At 35.0% G+C, this 13665-nt stretch overlaps 1 protein-coding gene across 2 annotated transcripts; it reads left to right on the top strand.

Moving 5' to 3' along the window:
* The first annotated feature begins 335 nt into the window (after positions 1 to 335).
* LOC114170278 lies at positions 336 to 11742 on the top strand. Of its 2 annotated transcripts, none has more exons than XM_028055760.1 (9): positions 336 to 595; positions 1228 to 4191; positions 4282 to 4365; positions 9046 to 9198; positions 9346 to 9509; positions 9803 to 9950; positions 10033 to 10155; positions 10519 to 10606; positions 11355 to 11742. In XM_028055760.1, exons 2-9 carry the CDS (start codon positions 1402 to 1404, stop codon positions 11546 to 11548), a joined length of 3744 nt encoding a protein of 1247 aa, XP_027911561.1. In that variant the 5' UTR covers positions 336 to 595; positions 1228 to 1401; the 3' UTR covers positions 11549 to 11742. The 2 variants fall into 2 exon arrangements, with proteins under 2 accessions (XP_027911561.1, XP_027911563.1); XM_028055762.1 differs by having other exon boundaries at positions 338 to 595; positions 1414 to 4191.
* Positions 11743 to 13665: the final 1923 nt, after the last annotated feature.

Below are 13665 nucleotides of genomic sequence, written 5' to 3'. Positions count from 1 at the left end.
AATTAATGGGTAATAACAATAATAAACAAATATTTTTTCTTTGTTTTTAGATAAAATAAATACATAAACTATATTAAAAGTATTTAATGTTAGATATTTAATTATTTTTTTTACTTTATTGTTTTTGTCAAATGATTTAATATGTAATTCTTTTTAATTGTTTAAAAAGGATAAAGGGAGAAACCATTGTCTTTTTGTTCCATTTCATTATAAACAAATTTCCTTCCAAGTTGCCAGGTCACACGTTCTGATGGCATAACAGTAGTAACTACAAACATGCAAGGGTACTTTTGTAACTCGAAAAATGACCAAAACTATGTACAACAGCGGTGGATGGAGAAATGTTTAGAGAGGGAATTTTCTGTTTTCTAGAGAGAGAAAGAGAGAGCGCAGTCATTTTCCGGGAAAAAGGGTCGAAGCAGGAGCAAACTCTGAAGAGATAGCGTAATTGGAGAAAGCGTGAGTAACCTGGAGTGGGTTCTTTTCATTTTCCCTTGAAACCTCTGTTTCTGGTTCAAATTTCGTACTTTTATTTTCAATCTTTCCCCTTTTCAACTTCAGCAAACACAAGGACGGGTTTTTCCCCTTTCATCAGGTACCCAGATAAATTTTCATGTTCTGTTATCAGTTTTTGCCGTATTTATTTTTTATGGTAAAAGGTTAGATTGGGGGAAGTAGGTTGATCGTGTGTCTGTGTGGTGTGTTGAATGGTAATGGAATTCATTACATTAAAATGAGATGGACTAAATTGACTAGTTTCTGGACTATATGTGTGAGTGCAATTTGTTTAGAACTTAGTGAACTTAAACAACATTTTTTCACTTGTCATCTTGCGTACTGCGTGTGACATTGATGTAGTGTCATACTAGTCATTCCCAAATTAGGATTCGTTATCAAATTCGTTGTGCCTGCGTGCGTGTGTGTGAGAGACAGAGACAGAGAGGGAGAGAGCTAGATGTTCGTTTTATGACCACACATGAGAGGCATAATGGTCCTATAGCCATGGAAAGGAAGCTGGAATTTTCCACCAAATAAAGTTGTTCTACTGCCCAAATTCTGTTCTGTCTAAAAAGTTGTAATTCGTTATGTTTCTTTATAAATTAGTAGTTACATCTTAGCAAATTTTAATGTTATCTTTAAGCAAATTCTATTCCACCATAGAGGTGTAATTCATTTGTTTCCATCTGTAGTGATTGTATTGTTGCATTTTAATTTGTGTTCACACAGGGCCACTGCTGTACAATTAAGTTGTGTTTCCTTGGTGCATGGGAGTTGCTCTAATCTTGGAAGTTTCAATTCGTAACATATTTATTTGGTGTCCAAGTATTACTAGAAGTTTAGAACTTGTTTTTTATTTCGTTTCTTAATGAAGTGTTCTCTTAAGAAGTTACAAACAATGTCATGATGGAACAGTCTAGATTCTACAAACATCTTCAATGCAATAGCATGGAACCTAGAAATGAGGAGTTCCAGCCGGGATCTCAATCAGTAATTCAGGACCATATGGATGGCATGCATAGTATTAGACGACCATCTGACTATAGCACATCAGATGTTAAACCGGTACTTAATTATTCAATACAGACGGGTGAGGAATTTGCTCTTGAATTCATGCGGGATAGGGTGAATCTCAGGAAGCCCATGTTTTCAAATGTTAGTGATTCCAATTCCAATTATGCAACTGGTTGCATGGAACTGAAAGGTGTCTTAGGCATCAACCATGCAGCTTCTGAAAGTGGATCAGACATTTCTGTGCTATCAAAAACTGAGAAAGGTCCGACAGAGTTTAACAGACCGAGTACATCATTACATGGAGACAGAAGCAATTATGGGTCAATTCGGTCAATACCAAGAGTTTCACTGAATCAAGAGAATAGTCGATTTGTACGTGGGTATGGGTCTTCTGTTGGTTCTGACAGCTCGACAATGATGAAGTGTCTTTGTAGCTTTGGTGGCAGAATATTACCACGACCAAGTGATGGGAAGTTAAGGTATGTTGGAGGTCAAACTCGTATTCTTCGTCTAAGAAAGGACATATCTTGGCAGGAGCTTATGCAAAAAGCATTGTTAATCTATAATCTGGTTCATGTACTAAAATATCAACTTCCTGGGGAAGATCTTGATGCTTTGGTATCAGTGTCGTCTGATGAGGATTTGCAGAATATGATGGAGGAATGTAATCTTCTAGAAGATAGAGAGCGCTCAAAAAAGCTTAGGCTGTTTTTGTTCTCAATGAGTGATTTGGAAGATGCTCATTTTTCTCTCAGCAGCATTAGTGATGACTCTGAGGTCCAATATGTTGTTGCTGTTAATGGCATGGACTTTGGATCAATAAACAGCTCAACCCCACTTGGTGTCAGTTTCTCAGCTGATGATCTGCATGAATTGGAAAGGCAAACTTCACATCGAGAGACTAATAATAGAGCTGCTGTAGAATCTGTAGGTGCCAGTGCTCCCTTGACTAACAAATCTGATCCTTCATTGACTATTCATTCTTCACAAGCAATTCTACCAAATGCCTCAAATTCTTATGAACTTGATCAACTTTCTTATGGTGACCAAATGCCTCAATTTGGGGAATATAGTCGTCAATATTTTGTTCACCATGGCCTTAATTCCACTCATAACCCTGTTGGAGAGACTTTTATTCCCATGGCTCCTCATCTGCTTAACAATCAACAAGGGGTTCAGAATGAAGACCATCTATCTAGTGGATTACAAATTCAAAATTCTCAGTTATCTGCAATGCAGGTGAAAAAGATAAGTGATAATTCAGTTAAGCAAGGGAGTGACTCTGAAAAAGTTTTAACCTCAGAAACCACGTCTCCAGCTCCCGTACAAACCTTTGACAGTGGCTTAAAAAGTAATTTTCCTGAAGCATCGGTTGCAGTTACCATGCCTGAGGGACATCCACCTTCATTACCTTCAACAAAAAAGGTTCAGCACAAGGATTATGAAGAGTTGTCTTCTACTTCTAGCAGTGCATTTGTTCCGACTTATGTTGATTCCCATCCAAATGCAATTGATTTGAGTTGTCTTCATCCTCCTCCACTTCCTGAAAGAGTTTACTATTCAGAAAGAACTCCGAGGGAGCAAGTAGAGTTGCTAAATCGTTCCTCAAAGTCAGATGACACACACAGTTCTCAAATTCATGTGTCAGATTTACTTTCTGATGTCAACCCAGAGGACCCAGTAATAGAATCTGGGGGCAACTTGCATCCAACTGACGAATTGGTTAATACAGAAAAGCCCTTGCATGCAGATGGCCATACCACTGACAATGGGTTTTCCAAAAATCAAATGAGCAAACCGTTGCCTGATACAAACAGTCTTATTAAGTCAAAACTATCTGAGCTCACAGACCCTGAATTGAAGCCAGTGTTGTCAAGTAATGAAGGAACTAAAGATGTTGAAACTGAAAATTATCGCAAAGATAGCCAAACCAAGCCCTTGTTTGATGAAACTGAAACCAAGACCAAAACCAAAGATGGTAAATCAGATCTTCCTACTTTGCATCATGTTTCCTCTGCTAAGCGTCTTGATGATCTAGCTTCCAATCTTCCAGAGATTGATTGGGGTGAAGCCTCAGGGAAGGAATCTAATGATGGTTCTGTGGGGCAAGAACTACCTGTATCTGTAACTGGGAGCGTAACTAAAGATGTTAATCAAGATTTCCCCCAAAATGTTGTTTCCAAACAATCTCAAGGGGACATTCTTATTGACATTGATGATCGTTTTCCCCGGGAATTGCTTTCAGACATGTTTTCTAAAGCAATACATGGAGAAGATCCCTCCAGTCTGCATCCATTGTCTGGAGATGGAGTAGGCTTAAGCATAAATATGGAAAATCATGAACCCAAAAGATGGTCATATTTTCATAAATTAGCACAAGGGCTTGATAATGTCTCTCTTATTGATCAAGATCATCTTGGTTTTCCACCTGGGATAGGAAAAACAGAAGATAGTAGAACACATCATGTTATGCCGCTAACAACTGATGGAGATCCCCTACATCATGAAGATTCCCATCTCAAATTTAATGAAGAAAATCCTGAGGACTTGCATTTAAGGATTGAAACTGAAACTACCATTCTGAAGTCTAATTATAATCAATCCCAACTTAAGGACAATGAGAGTATGCAGTTTGATGCTATGATGGAAAATCTAAGAATGCAAGGGTCAGAGTTTGAGGTACTATTTCAATTTCATATTTTATTTCTTTTTGCGTAAGGTTGTATAGATCTGCATTTCCAATAATAAAAGATCTTTGCTTCAATTTAGGATGGCAAATTTGATGTGAAAAATAGCAACCTACCTCCACCCCTTGATCCTTCTTTGGGAGATATTGACATTAGTACTGTGCAGGTAAAATCATGTTCTTATGTATGCTACATTTCTTATATACTTTATTTCATACATGGAACATGTTCTGATATTTTTGGGCAAACTGGAGGCTCTGTTGCCTTCCCAAGAAGCCTTTCACCTGCTGCAAAGAGTTAATGATTATCTGCCTTGTGTAAATGGATTATTTGTGTGTGTATCAACATGCAGGAATAACTATAACTATTAGAGTATACATGAGTAAGTATACTCTATTAGATATGGTTGAGTACTGCATATGATACAAATCTCAAATATGACAATTTTCTATATATGGTTGCAACAATATAATGTGTGTACCCATAAGGTTGTATCTCTGTTGATCACATATACTTAATTGTCTTTTTGACACCCCAGCTATATATATATATATATATATATATATATATATATATATATATATATATATATATATATATATATATATATATATATATATATATATATATATATATATATATATATATATATATATATATATATATATATATATATATATATATGGGTATGATATGATGTTTTGGAGGCTTGGTTCTTAGTTACTTCTTTATTACAGTTGTTACATAATTTGAGTTGGATTCTTCAGATTTCAGAAGCGTATTGGTAATAATAGTTGATTGGATCTGGATCCATATAATCTAGATTTGGACATCTCATCATGTTATTCTAATTTACATTTATCTTTTTCATTTAAAGCTTAGTGCAGATGTAGAGTCTGTCATAACAGCAATTAGAACTTGCGATATTTACTTCCGAGTCTCTCCAAGGTTTTAAAGAATATCTAATACTCTGTAGACCCCAGCTGTCATAACCTAATTGTCTAACTAATGCGTATCTATCATCCATCAACGGGTATTAGAGCTCCCATATTTTGGGAGCAATTCGTGGTGCATGCCAAAATAGAAGAATGGGATCAATAGTAGCAAGAATTGTAAGTCTCTGTTATCTCGTAACGATGCCTATGGGTATTGAATCACAAGAGATTTTAGATTGAAGGGGTAGATGAAGAAAGAAAGAAATAATGCTGGCAGTGGCAGTGGTTATGGAGTTACGTGGAGCTTAGGAGGATGATAAGATCTTTATCAACTCAAGAAGTGTCGGAGAAGAAGCTTGTGGAAGCATGTCCCATGGTGATTCAAATTTGTATCTCACCAAAACCCAATTAAAAACATGTAAAACAGAAACATTTTGCAAAAGAAATTAGAAAATGGATCAGACTTAGAAATAAGAAAGAATATGCCACCTTTGTGATGAATCCCAAAGGATAAGTGCAGGAAGATTCGATACCGGAGAAAGCTTCTCAAGATAAGAATGAAGACAAGAGTAGAGAACTCTTAAGACTTTCAAAGTGAACTCACAAGGAAGATTTCATTCAATCCTCAAAAGTGATTTTACAAGAGGAGTTGACTCTCTTCTGTAAGAAGCATGCCATGGTTCTGAAGAGGAGAAAACACCTCTCAAGTGTTTAGAAACATGAAGAAGCCCAAATGCAAACATAAGATAGCTTAAGCTAAAGTTAACTCAACTAATCCTATGTTTAATACTTAGTTAACTCCTAATTAATCCTAGCACATGGGTGGTTTCTTAAAATTAGAGAAAGGCACATGGTAGCTAACTCCTAATATTAAGAAAAAGCTCATCATCACATCTCCAAGAAGCACATGTAGATGTAGTGCATGAATTATAGTAGAAAGCCATGTGAAGTTGTTACAACCATCATTACACTCATGAAATTGACATGTGGTGGTTAATAACTCTTTATGTGACTTTCTGAACTTATAAATTTTGTCCCACATGATTTGGGTGACTCTTGGGTTGTAGAATATTCTGGGAGAGTTAAGGAATATGCTATGATCTAAGAGTTTAAAAAAATTGAGAGCTTCTTTATGTTCTTCAACTTCTTTTAGCATACCTCTTGTGAATTCTCTTGACAGCCACCCAATGAGAATCTGAGGGATTTGACATGAATTGGCAGACTATTAACTGCAAAACTAATTTCAGGTCTTGTGTTAGTTGCATACTGTAAGTCTCCAACTACAAATCTGTAAAGAGTTAGATGCTGAAATAACTCACCGCCACTTTTAGACAGTTTGTCTGTAGAGGTCGTAGGAGATAAAATAGAATGAGCATCAGCCATATATTCGTGTGTGGGAGATCTCTAATGTACTTGCTCTGAGTCATAAAAAAGGGATTTGTCAGGTAAGTGTTTGATCTCAATACCCAAAACATAGTCGAAATGGCACAGTTTCAGAGAAAATGTGGAGTTAAGACGTCCAGTAATCTGCCGAATTAGTTGGGGTGAGCTGCCAGCAATGATACACAGATAAAATACGTGTATCAGATATGACATGTGTATAACATGTATCTGATACAACAATATTTTTAATTTGAAAATAATAGGATACAATACGTGATATATGTATATTGAAAAATTTATAAAAAAATCTTAAAAACACAATAAATATGTGATTGCTAGAGTGAATCCAAATTAAAATAATATGTATTAAATATTCTCAAAAACAAAATATTATTAATTATTATTATCATAAAATTATTAGCACTATAAATTAGATACTTCATTGGTAAGTATCGATAAAGTATTCTAGAGTATCGGATACGGATACGTGATACAAATTGAAGTATCATTGCATCATAGGCTACTAGTGATGATAATATCATCCACATAGATGAGGATTAAAATAGTGTGAGCTTGAGTCTTGTATAGTAACAAAGACCGGTCTTATTTATTAGCTTGAAACTCAAACTGAATAAAGGTAAGTTTTAGTCCATCTAACCACTGCTTGGGTGCTTGGTTTTAGGCCAAAAAGGGCCTTGTTGAGTTTACAAACAAGAGATTTCTCTTCAACATCAGGGGGCTGCACCATATAAATTATTTCATCCAATAAGCCGTTAAGAAAAGCATTATTCACATACAACTGAAATAATTTCCAATTACTAGTGAGGCCAAGAGTGGTGATGAGTCTGATAGTAGCAGGTTTAACAACAGGAGAAAATGTCTCTTGAAAAGTCAGAGCCACGGACTTGATGAAAACCTTTAGCCACTAATTGAGCTTTGTATTATGAAACCCTGTAGCCTCGAATTATAAAATCCAGACTTATACCTGGTTTACATGAGATGATTATTAACAGTTCTGTTCTGGGAAAGAAAATCAGTGGATGCAGAAGACTCAGAAGCGGATGAGGAGTTAGAGTCTCTTTAACACAGTGGGTGACACAAGTGAAGGGCTGCCTTGAACATTATGGTCACCAGTTTCAAAAGAGGGACAGACTGCTGTGGGGGTGTAGCAGCAGGTATATGAGAGGAGACAAAAGTTTGAGGTGTGTGAGTTGGAGAGAACAAAGAAGGATTAAAACACTGAAACAAATCTTTATTAAGGAAGAAATAGTGAGACTTTACTGGACAAGACTAAGACAGGCAGAGCAAGATTGATACTCACTCGACATAAATAAAAAAGAAACAATATTCTTTTGAGAGCTTAATTTTCCTCTCTTAGGTTGTGATATTTATATATTAACTGTAGATTGTTCTTATATAGAATGAGGAGAGGAAAGAGTAAAAAACAAGTAAAGGCATTTCTAGGATCCTAGGTAGAGATAGGTACAGCACAAAACAGCTTTTTAGTAAAGCCTATTTTAAGCCTATTCTAACAGTTAAGGAGGTTATAGAGCACAAGGTTGTGCAAGTAGGTACTTACTGACAATGGAAGTGATTATGTGTTGGCTGATAAATATTATTCCCAATTTTTATTTTAACAATTGAAGGAAAGGATAATGAAGGCTGCCTAAGCTTGATGCAATGAAGATGTCTTAGAAATTGATTTTAGGGCCTAACTTACTTTTACAAAACCAGCCTCTTAAGTGAGGACTGCCCAAACTTTATAAGCATTTAGGCCATATTTCTCGTTGTGGGACTAATCCACCGACCATGAGGCTGCAATTAAGACAGCCCTCCAAAGATGTCCTCAACTAAGGTAAGCTAGGGGTGATTGCAATCAAGGAAACTTTCAAGCAGGATGGCTAGGGTTTTACCCTGGATGCAGAGCCCCAAGGTTGAGCAAGCCAATACTGACTTGGAACATGGGGAAAAGTGAGTATCATTTTCTGATAATTTGAAGAGCACAAGGATCAGTTTTTATACAACTTTGATCATAAATGCTATGCCCAACTTATGGACATCAAATCGGACTTAATTACCACAAACAAGGAAACATTGACCAATTAATCCTAATGAAGGAATATATCTAATTAAACCTGTATATAAATAAAAAATGCACTGGTTAAATGTTATAGCACCATGCTTCTGCTTCATCATTCTCGATACTTCTTCCTCTTGTGGGCTAAATGTAGTCTGACATTCTTTGGCACATATTTTTGTAAAATATTTAGCTTCTCTAACATGTACATTCTCATTGTCTTTACAGACAAGTTAATAAACCTCTTGTTCAAGATGTGCTGTTTTAGAATTTTTCTCTCTTTTGACCTTGTAAAGTTTGTTTATTTGGCCATTTGTCTGTTATATGTGTATGTGTGTATTCACAAAATTTGAATGTGTACATTATATCGTGCCGTAGTGCTTGACCTGAAACCTGAAAATATTTAGTTCTTGACTTCATCTATTTCTTTGTTTTCTATGCAAATTGGTAGGTCATTAAGAATGAAGATCTTGAGGAGCTGCGAGAACTAGGTTCTGGTACCTTTGGGACCGTGTACCATGGAAAATGGAGAGGAACAGATGTTGCTATTAAAAGAATAAAGAAGAGCTGCTTCACTGGTCGGTCATCTGAACAAGAGAGATTGGTAACTTTTTATTTAATGGATGTTGTATAGGATGCACTATTTTTTTGTTCTCATTAAAATAAAATAAGAAAAATTCTTCTTTCTGTCATTGAATTTCTTTAACCATGATACATTTTGGGGTGAGATGATATTTGGTTCTTTTCTCAGACTGTGGAGTTTTGGCGGGAAGCTGACATTCTTTCCAAGCTTCATCATCCAAATGTGGTTGCATTTTATGGTGTGGTACAGCATGGACCAGGTGGTACAATGGCCACTGTGGCAGAATATATGGTGGATGGTTCTCTTAGGCATGTATTACTTCGCAAGGATAGGTAATGCTTTTGAAAATAGATTTTGCATCTGTGTTATATTGCATAAGATTATGGCTTACTATTGCCTCAAATTTGTTGAAAAGAGAGCTGTCCTATTGCAACTTATTTCTTGGATAGAACGCATTAATATTTATTGGGAAAAATTCATGATTTGGTATAATTGTATGACCGCCAATAGGATCTACCAAAGTTTATTGAGTCAGCAAGAGCATTTGAGTGTTAAATTATATGTCCAGTCCTTTTTGTTTTTAAATGATTTTGGTTCAAGATTCTTACAATGATTTTATATTTAGGTATCTTGATCGTCGCAAGAGGCTGATAATTGCAATGGATGCTGCTTTTGGAATGGAATATTTGCACTCGAAAAACATTGTGCATTTTGACTTAAAATGTGACAATTTGCTTGTAAACTTGAAAGATCCTTTACGTCCAATATGCAAGGTATGTAGACTGGGTCTGGTAGTATTTTTCTATTAGCACGGAAGATCACTTTTTGTGTTGACTGAGAAATTTTCTTACCTAGGTTGGTGATTTTGGCTTATCAAAAATTAAGCGAAATACTTTGGTTACTGGTGGTGTGCGTGGGACACTACCTTGGATGGCACCAGAGCTTCTGAATGGCAGCAGCAATAAGGTCTCAGAAAAGGTAATATTTCAACTTATCTGTATTAAAATGTTTTTCTTCAATCACATGACTCAATTGAAATTTAATTTAACTAAGGAAATGTGGTCTAGTATTCATTTCTCTTTCTAGATGTAGAAATTTCTTTCATCTCACATGTCAATAAAACACTACCAGTTCACAATACTCTGGTTTTCAGGAAGTTCCTGTTGAATTATTTTTATTTGACCTTTTTAAATTTTGAGCATTCAAATTCGTCTATTTCATTCTCTTGCCACCTTTGAAAATCTTTTGTTCATCTGGGATATTTGTAGTTTACATCTCAATAATATATGAGAATGAAATTGTTGAAATTCATTTCAGTTTCTTACCCTTATCTTTCTGTAGGTTGATGTGTTCTCCTTTGGCATTGTATTATGGGAAATTCTTACCGGTGAGGAGCCATATGCCAACATGCATTATGGTGCAATTATAGGTAATATCTTATTCTCATCTTTTATCCTTACTAGTCTTTTTGTGTCGTCTTGAAATTGACACTTTGTATTCAAGGAACAAACATTAGACAGTAGTAGAATATAACAACATTGTTAAAATTGAGATTTTGTTAAAATTGTTAAAATTATAACAACGGGTAAGGTTGTAAAATACCCTAAATAGTAGGATCATAACAAGGATCACAAAATTCCATTGGAATCACGTCAAACATACATAACAAGTTTGTTTTTAGCTAACTTTCTAGACTATCTGTGTTTGGTCCCATTTTGGTTGAATTAATCTTGGAAAAATAAACTGATGTTCAAAGAATTGGTTTCTATTTGACTGGTAAAGTAGAATAACTTTTGGAGGGTCCATAAACTTGTGGTTCATTCACTAAAATCTATTCAGTTCTTAAAATGTAGATTTTAAACCCATTTCAACTTCACAAAATCGATCTGTAAAGCAAAACTCATTCTCATTTACATACTATAATTTGATCTACACTTTAGTCTAGTTCTTCTAAAGGATCTGTGTAGAACCAATCACTAAAATCTTTTCAAGTACTTAAAAGGTAAATTTTAAACCTATTTCAACCCCAGAATCGATTTGTAAAATGAAAATCGTACTTATTTATATACTATAATTCGATCATATCTCTAGTCTACTTCAATACATGAGTCCATGGAAAAATTTATGCAAAAAGGATCTCTGTGTAGAACATCACTAATTTGTGTCTTCCCCTACAGGTGGAATTGTAAATAACACATTAAGGCCAACCATCCCTAGTAACTGTGATCCTGAATGGAGAACCCTGATGGAACAATGCTGGGCTCCCAATCCTGCTGTCAGACCATCCTTCACAGAAATTGCCAGTCGTTTGCGCATAATGTCTGCAGCAGCAAGCCAAACCAAAACACAGGGCCATAAAACTTCAAAATGAGTTTTACATTGTAAAGTTGGCATTCATACTGTCATTTAATGGTCATCCAAGGAAGTAACTTATACAAGTATGGTTCTTTATATACTGTAGTTTTTTTTTTTCTTTTTCTTAACATAATAATCTTATACTACACTATGCAAAGTTGTATACCAATGTTTCAACACCAGTGCAAAATTTGTCATTTAGTTTCTGTATATTGGGTGCAATGTTTTTCTTGTTTCTTAGTTTTCCAATCTTGTAATTGCTAACAATGATTTTATTATAGATAGTGGCTATTACTCATCTAGAGGGCAGTGTTAACGATGTGCTAGACATCTTAAAGGGGAAGTAACCTCATTTAAGTATAGGCTATTGCTTTCTACACCCCACAAATACTAACTGTATTTCCACAAGAAAAGAAAAAGACTCAAACACCCTTTACCTTTGCACCACACCACCACTGTTCTCATTACCATCACTGTCACAACCACCATCATCACTGCAGGTGTAGAGGAAGGAGAGTGGGAGAACCCTGCAAGGGAAGAAGAGAGAAAATGTGAAAAAAAAAAAAATACTCATACCCAAAAAAGCTTTCTGAAACATATTTCATGTAGGAGTGTTTCAAAATTTCATACCAAAACATATGAGTTCCGGAAACCTTTTTCGAAAATCTCGTTTCGGAAAAATTATTTTGGAATTTTTTTTGTAAGTTTCGGAACTTTTATTTCAGAAATTTTATCATGGAAACTTTAGAAGATCATTTTAAATATTTGAGGGATGTACAAAGAAATTGTGGGAGTGGCCTTAAATATACTTCTGATTTTCATTTCTCACAATGCAGCAGTGCTTGAAACTTTTGTCTCCTTTAAGTTGTTTGGATTTTGGGGTTAAATATTATCTGAAACCAAGCAATAAATCATTGGCTGTTACTTTCTGCGTCCCATCAGATCTCTTCCTTCTGGATTTTTTTTTTCCATAATATACTCACTCACTTTTTCAAAAGATACTCACCCACTCCTATTCTGAAAGAAAAAGAAAAATCCGAAAGCTATGATGAGGTGCAGGAAAAAATTTCATAGGGTGCAGGTAGTAACACCGTAAATCATTTACTTATGCACATTGTTTGAATTCAAATTTGTTATGTGTATGGGCGTTTTATGATAGGAATATTGTTTTCGGCAGCCTTGTTCCTAGATGTTTACTTCAACCCTAATTCTTGAGGATTTTGGATGACTTTGGAGCTTCTGCTCATAGGATGTCATACAAACTAGTGGTACTGTCATGGTCAATATTTTCATGTCTAAGCTCTCCAAATAAATTATTATATACTTTATTTACTTCATCCAACCTGTACATAACATAGATTTATATGTTAGAATTGTGAAAGGTGTGTTTGCATGTAACAAAGACGTGAGAACAAAGTAAGTGAAGTTTTTAGAACTTCCTATGATCACGCCACCTTTCGTTTAGTCTAATGAAAATTTTTCAAGCTAGTCAAATCTTTATTGGGTTGAATGTTTTCTCCGCCGAAAACCTTGTGTTTCTTCTATGAAATTCGAGCACTTAATGAGTGTTTGATTTTTAACAAGTGTCTTTTAGTGTCTTTGATGCAACTTGTGAATAAACATGACCAACATTAATCATTGTTGTCAATTTCCTCTGTGAAAAATTTGTTGCACTTAGTTTATGTAGCAATAAGCATGGAGGTGCAAGTGCCTACTTATTTCTTAGACTCTTGTCCGTTCACTTTGTAGCTTTTGGATTGGTGATGTAATCCTGAGAATGGGGGATCTTGATCAACTCAAGAGATGTTGGAAAAAATGAAATCTATGAAATAACAAGAGCAAGTTGAAAAAGAAAATAGAAATTGAATTGAGAAAGGAAATGTAAGAAAACACTCCACCTTTTCTTATTATTCTCAAAGGATAAATACAACGAGAATTTGTCACTTGAAAAGTTTTTATTGAATATAGTGAAAAACTAAGTATAAATAATCTCCTTTGTGTAGAAAATACATATAGGTATTGTAATTATAATAAAGAAAATATGGACTAAGCATAAAACACAAATAATGATAGGTAAGAAATAATAGTAGATAATCAGAAGATAAAAGATAAGATATTTAAGATATCTAACAC

This window comes from Vigna unguiculata, chromosome 11 (assembly GCF_004118075.2).
Source record: "Vigna unguiculata cultivar IT97K-499-35 chromosome 11, ASM411807v1, whole genome shotgun sequence".
Lineage (NCBI taxonomy): Eukaryota > Viridiplantae > Streptophyta > Magnoliopsida > Fabales > Fabaceae > Vigna > Vigna unguiculata.
This window is presented reverse-complemented; position numbering and strand designations above follow the sequence as displayed.

What these genes read in the sequence shown, in the direction of transcription:
- LOC114170278 (XM_028055760.1), top strand. Translation starts at nt 1,402, where the DNA reads ATGATGGAACAGTCTAGATTCTACAAACATCTTCAATGCAATAGCATG. An exon ending in TGCAAGGGTCAGAGTTTGAG is followed by an intron (nt 4,192 to 4,281) that starts GTACTATTTCAA and finishes GCTTCAATTTAG; the next exon opens with GATGGCAAATTTGATGTGAA. An exon ending in CATCTGAACAAGAGAGATTG is followed by an intron (nt 9,199 to 9,345) that starts GTAACTTTTTAT and finishes TTCTTTTCTCAG; the next exon opens with ACTGTGGAGTTTTGGCGGGA.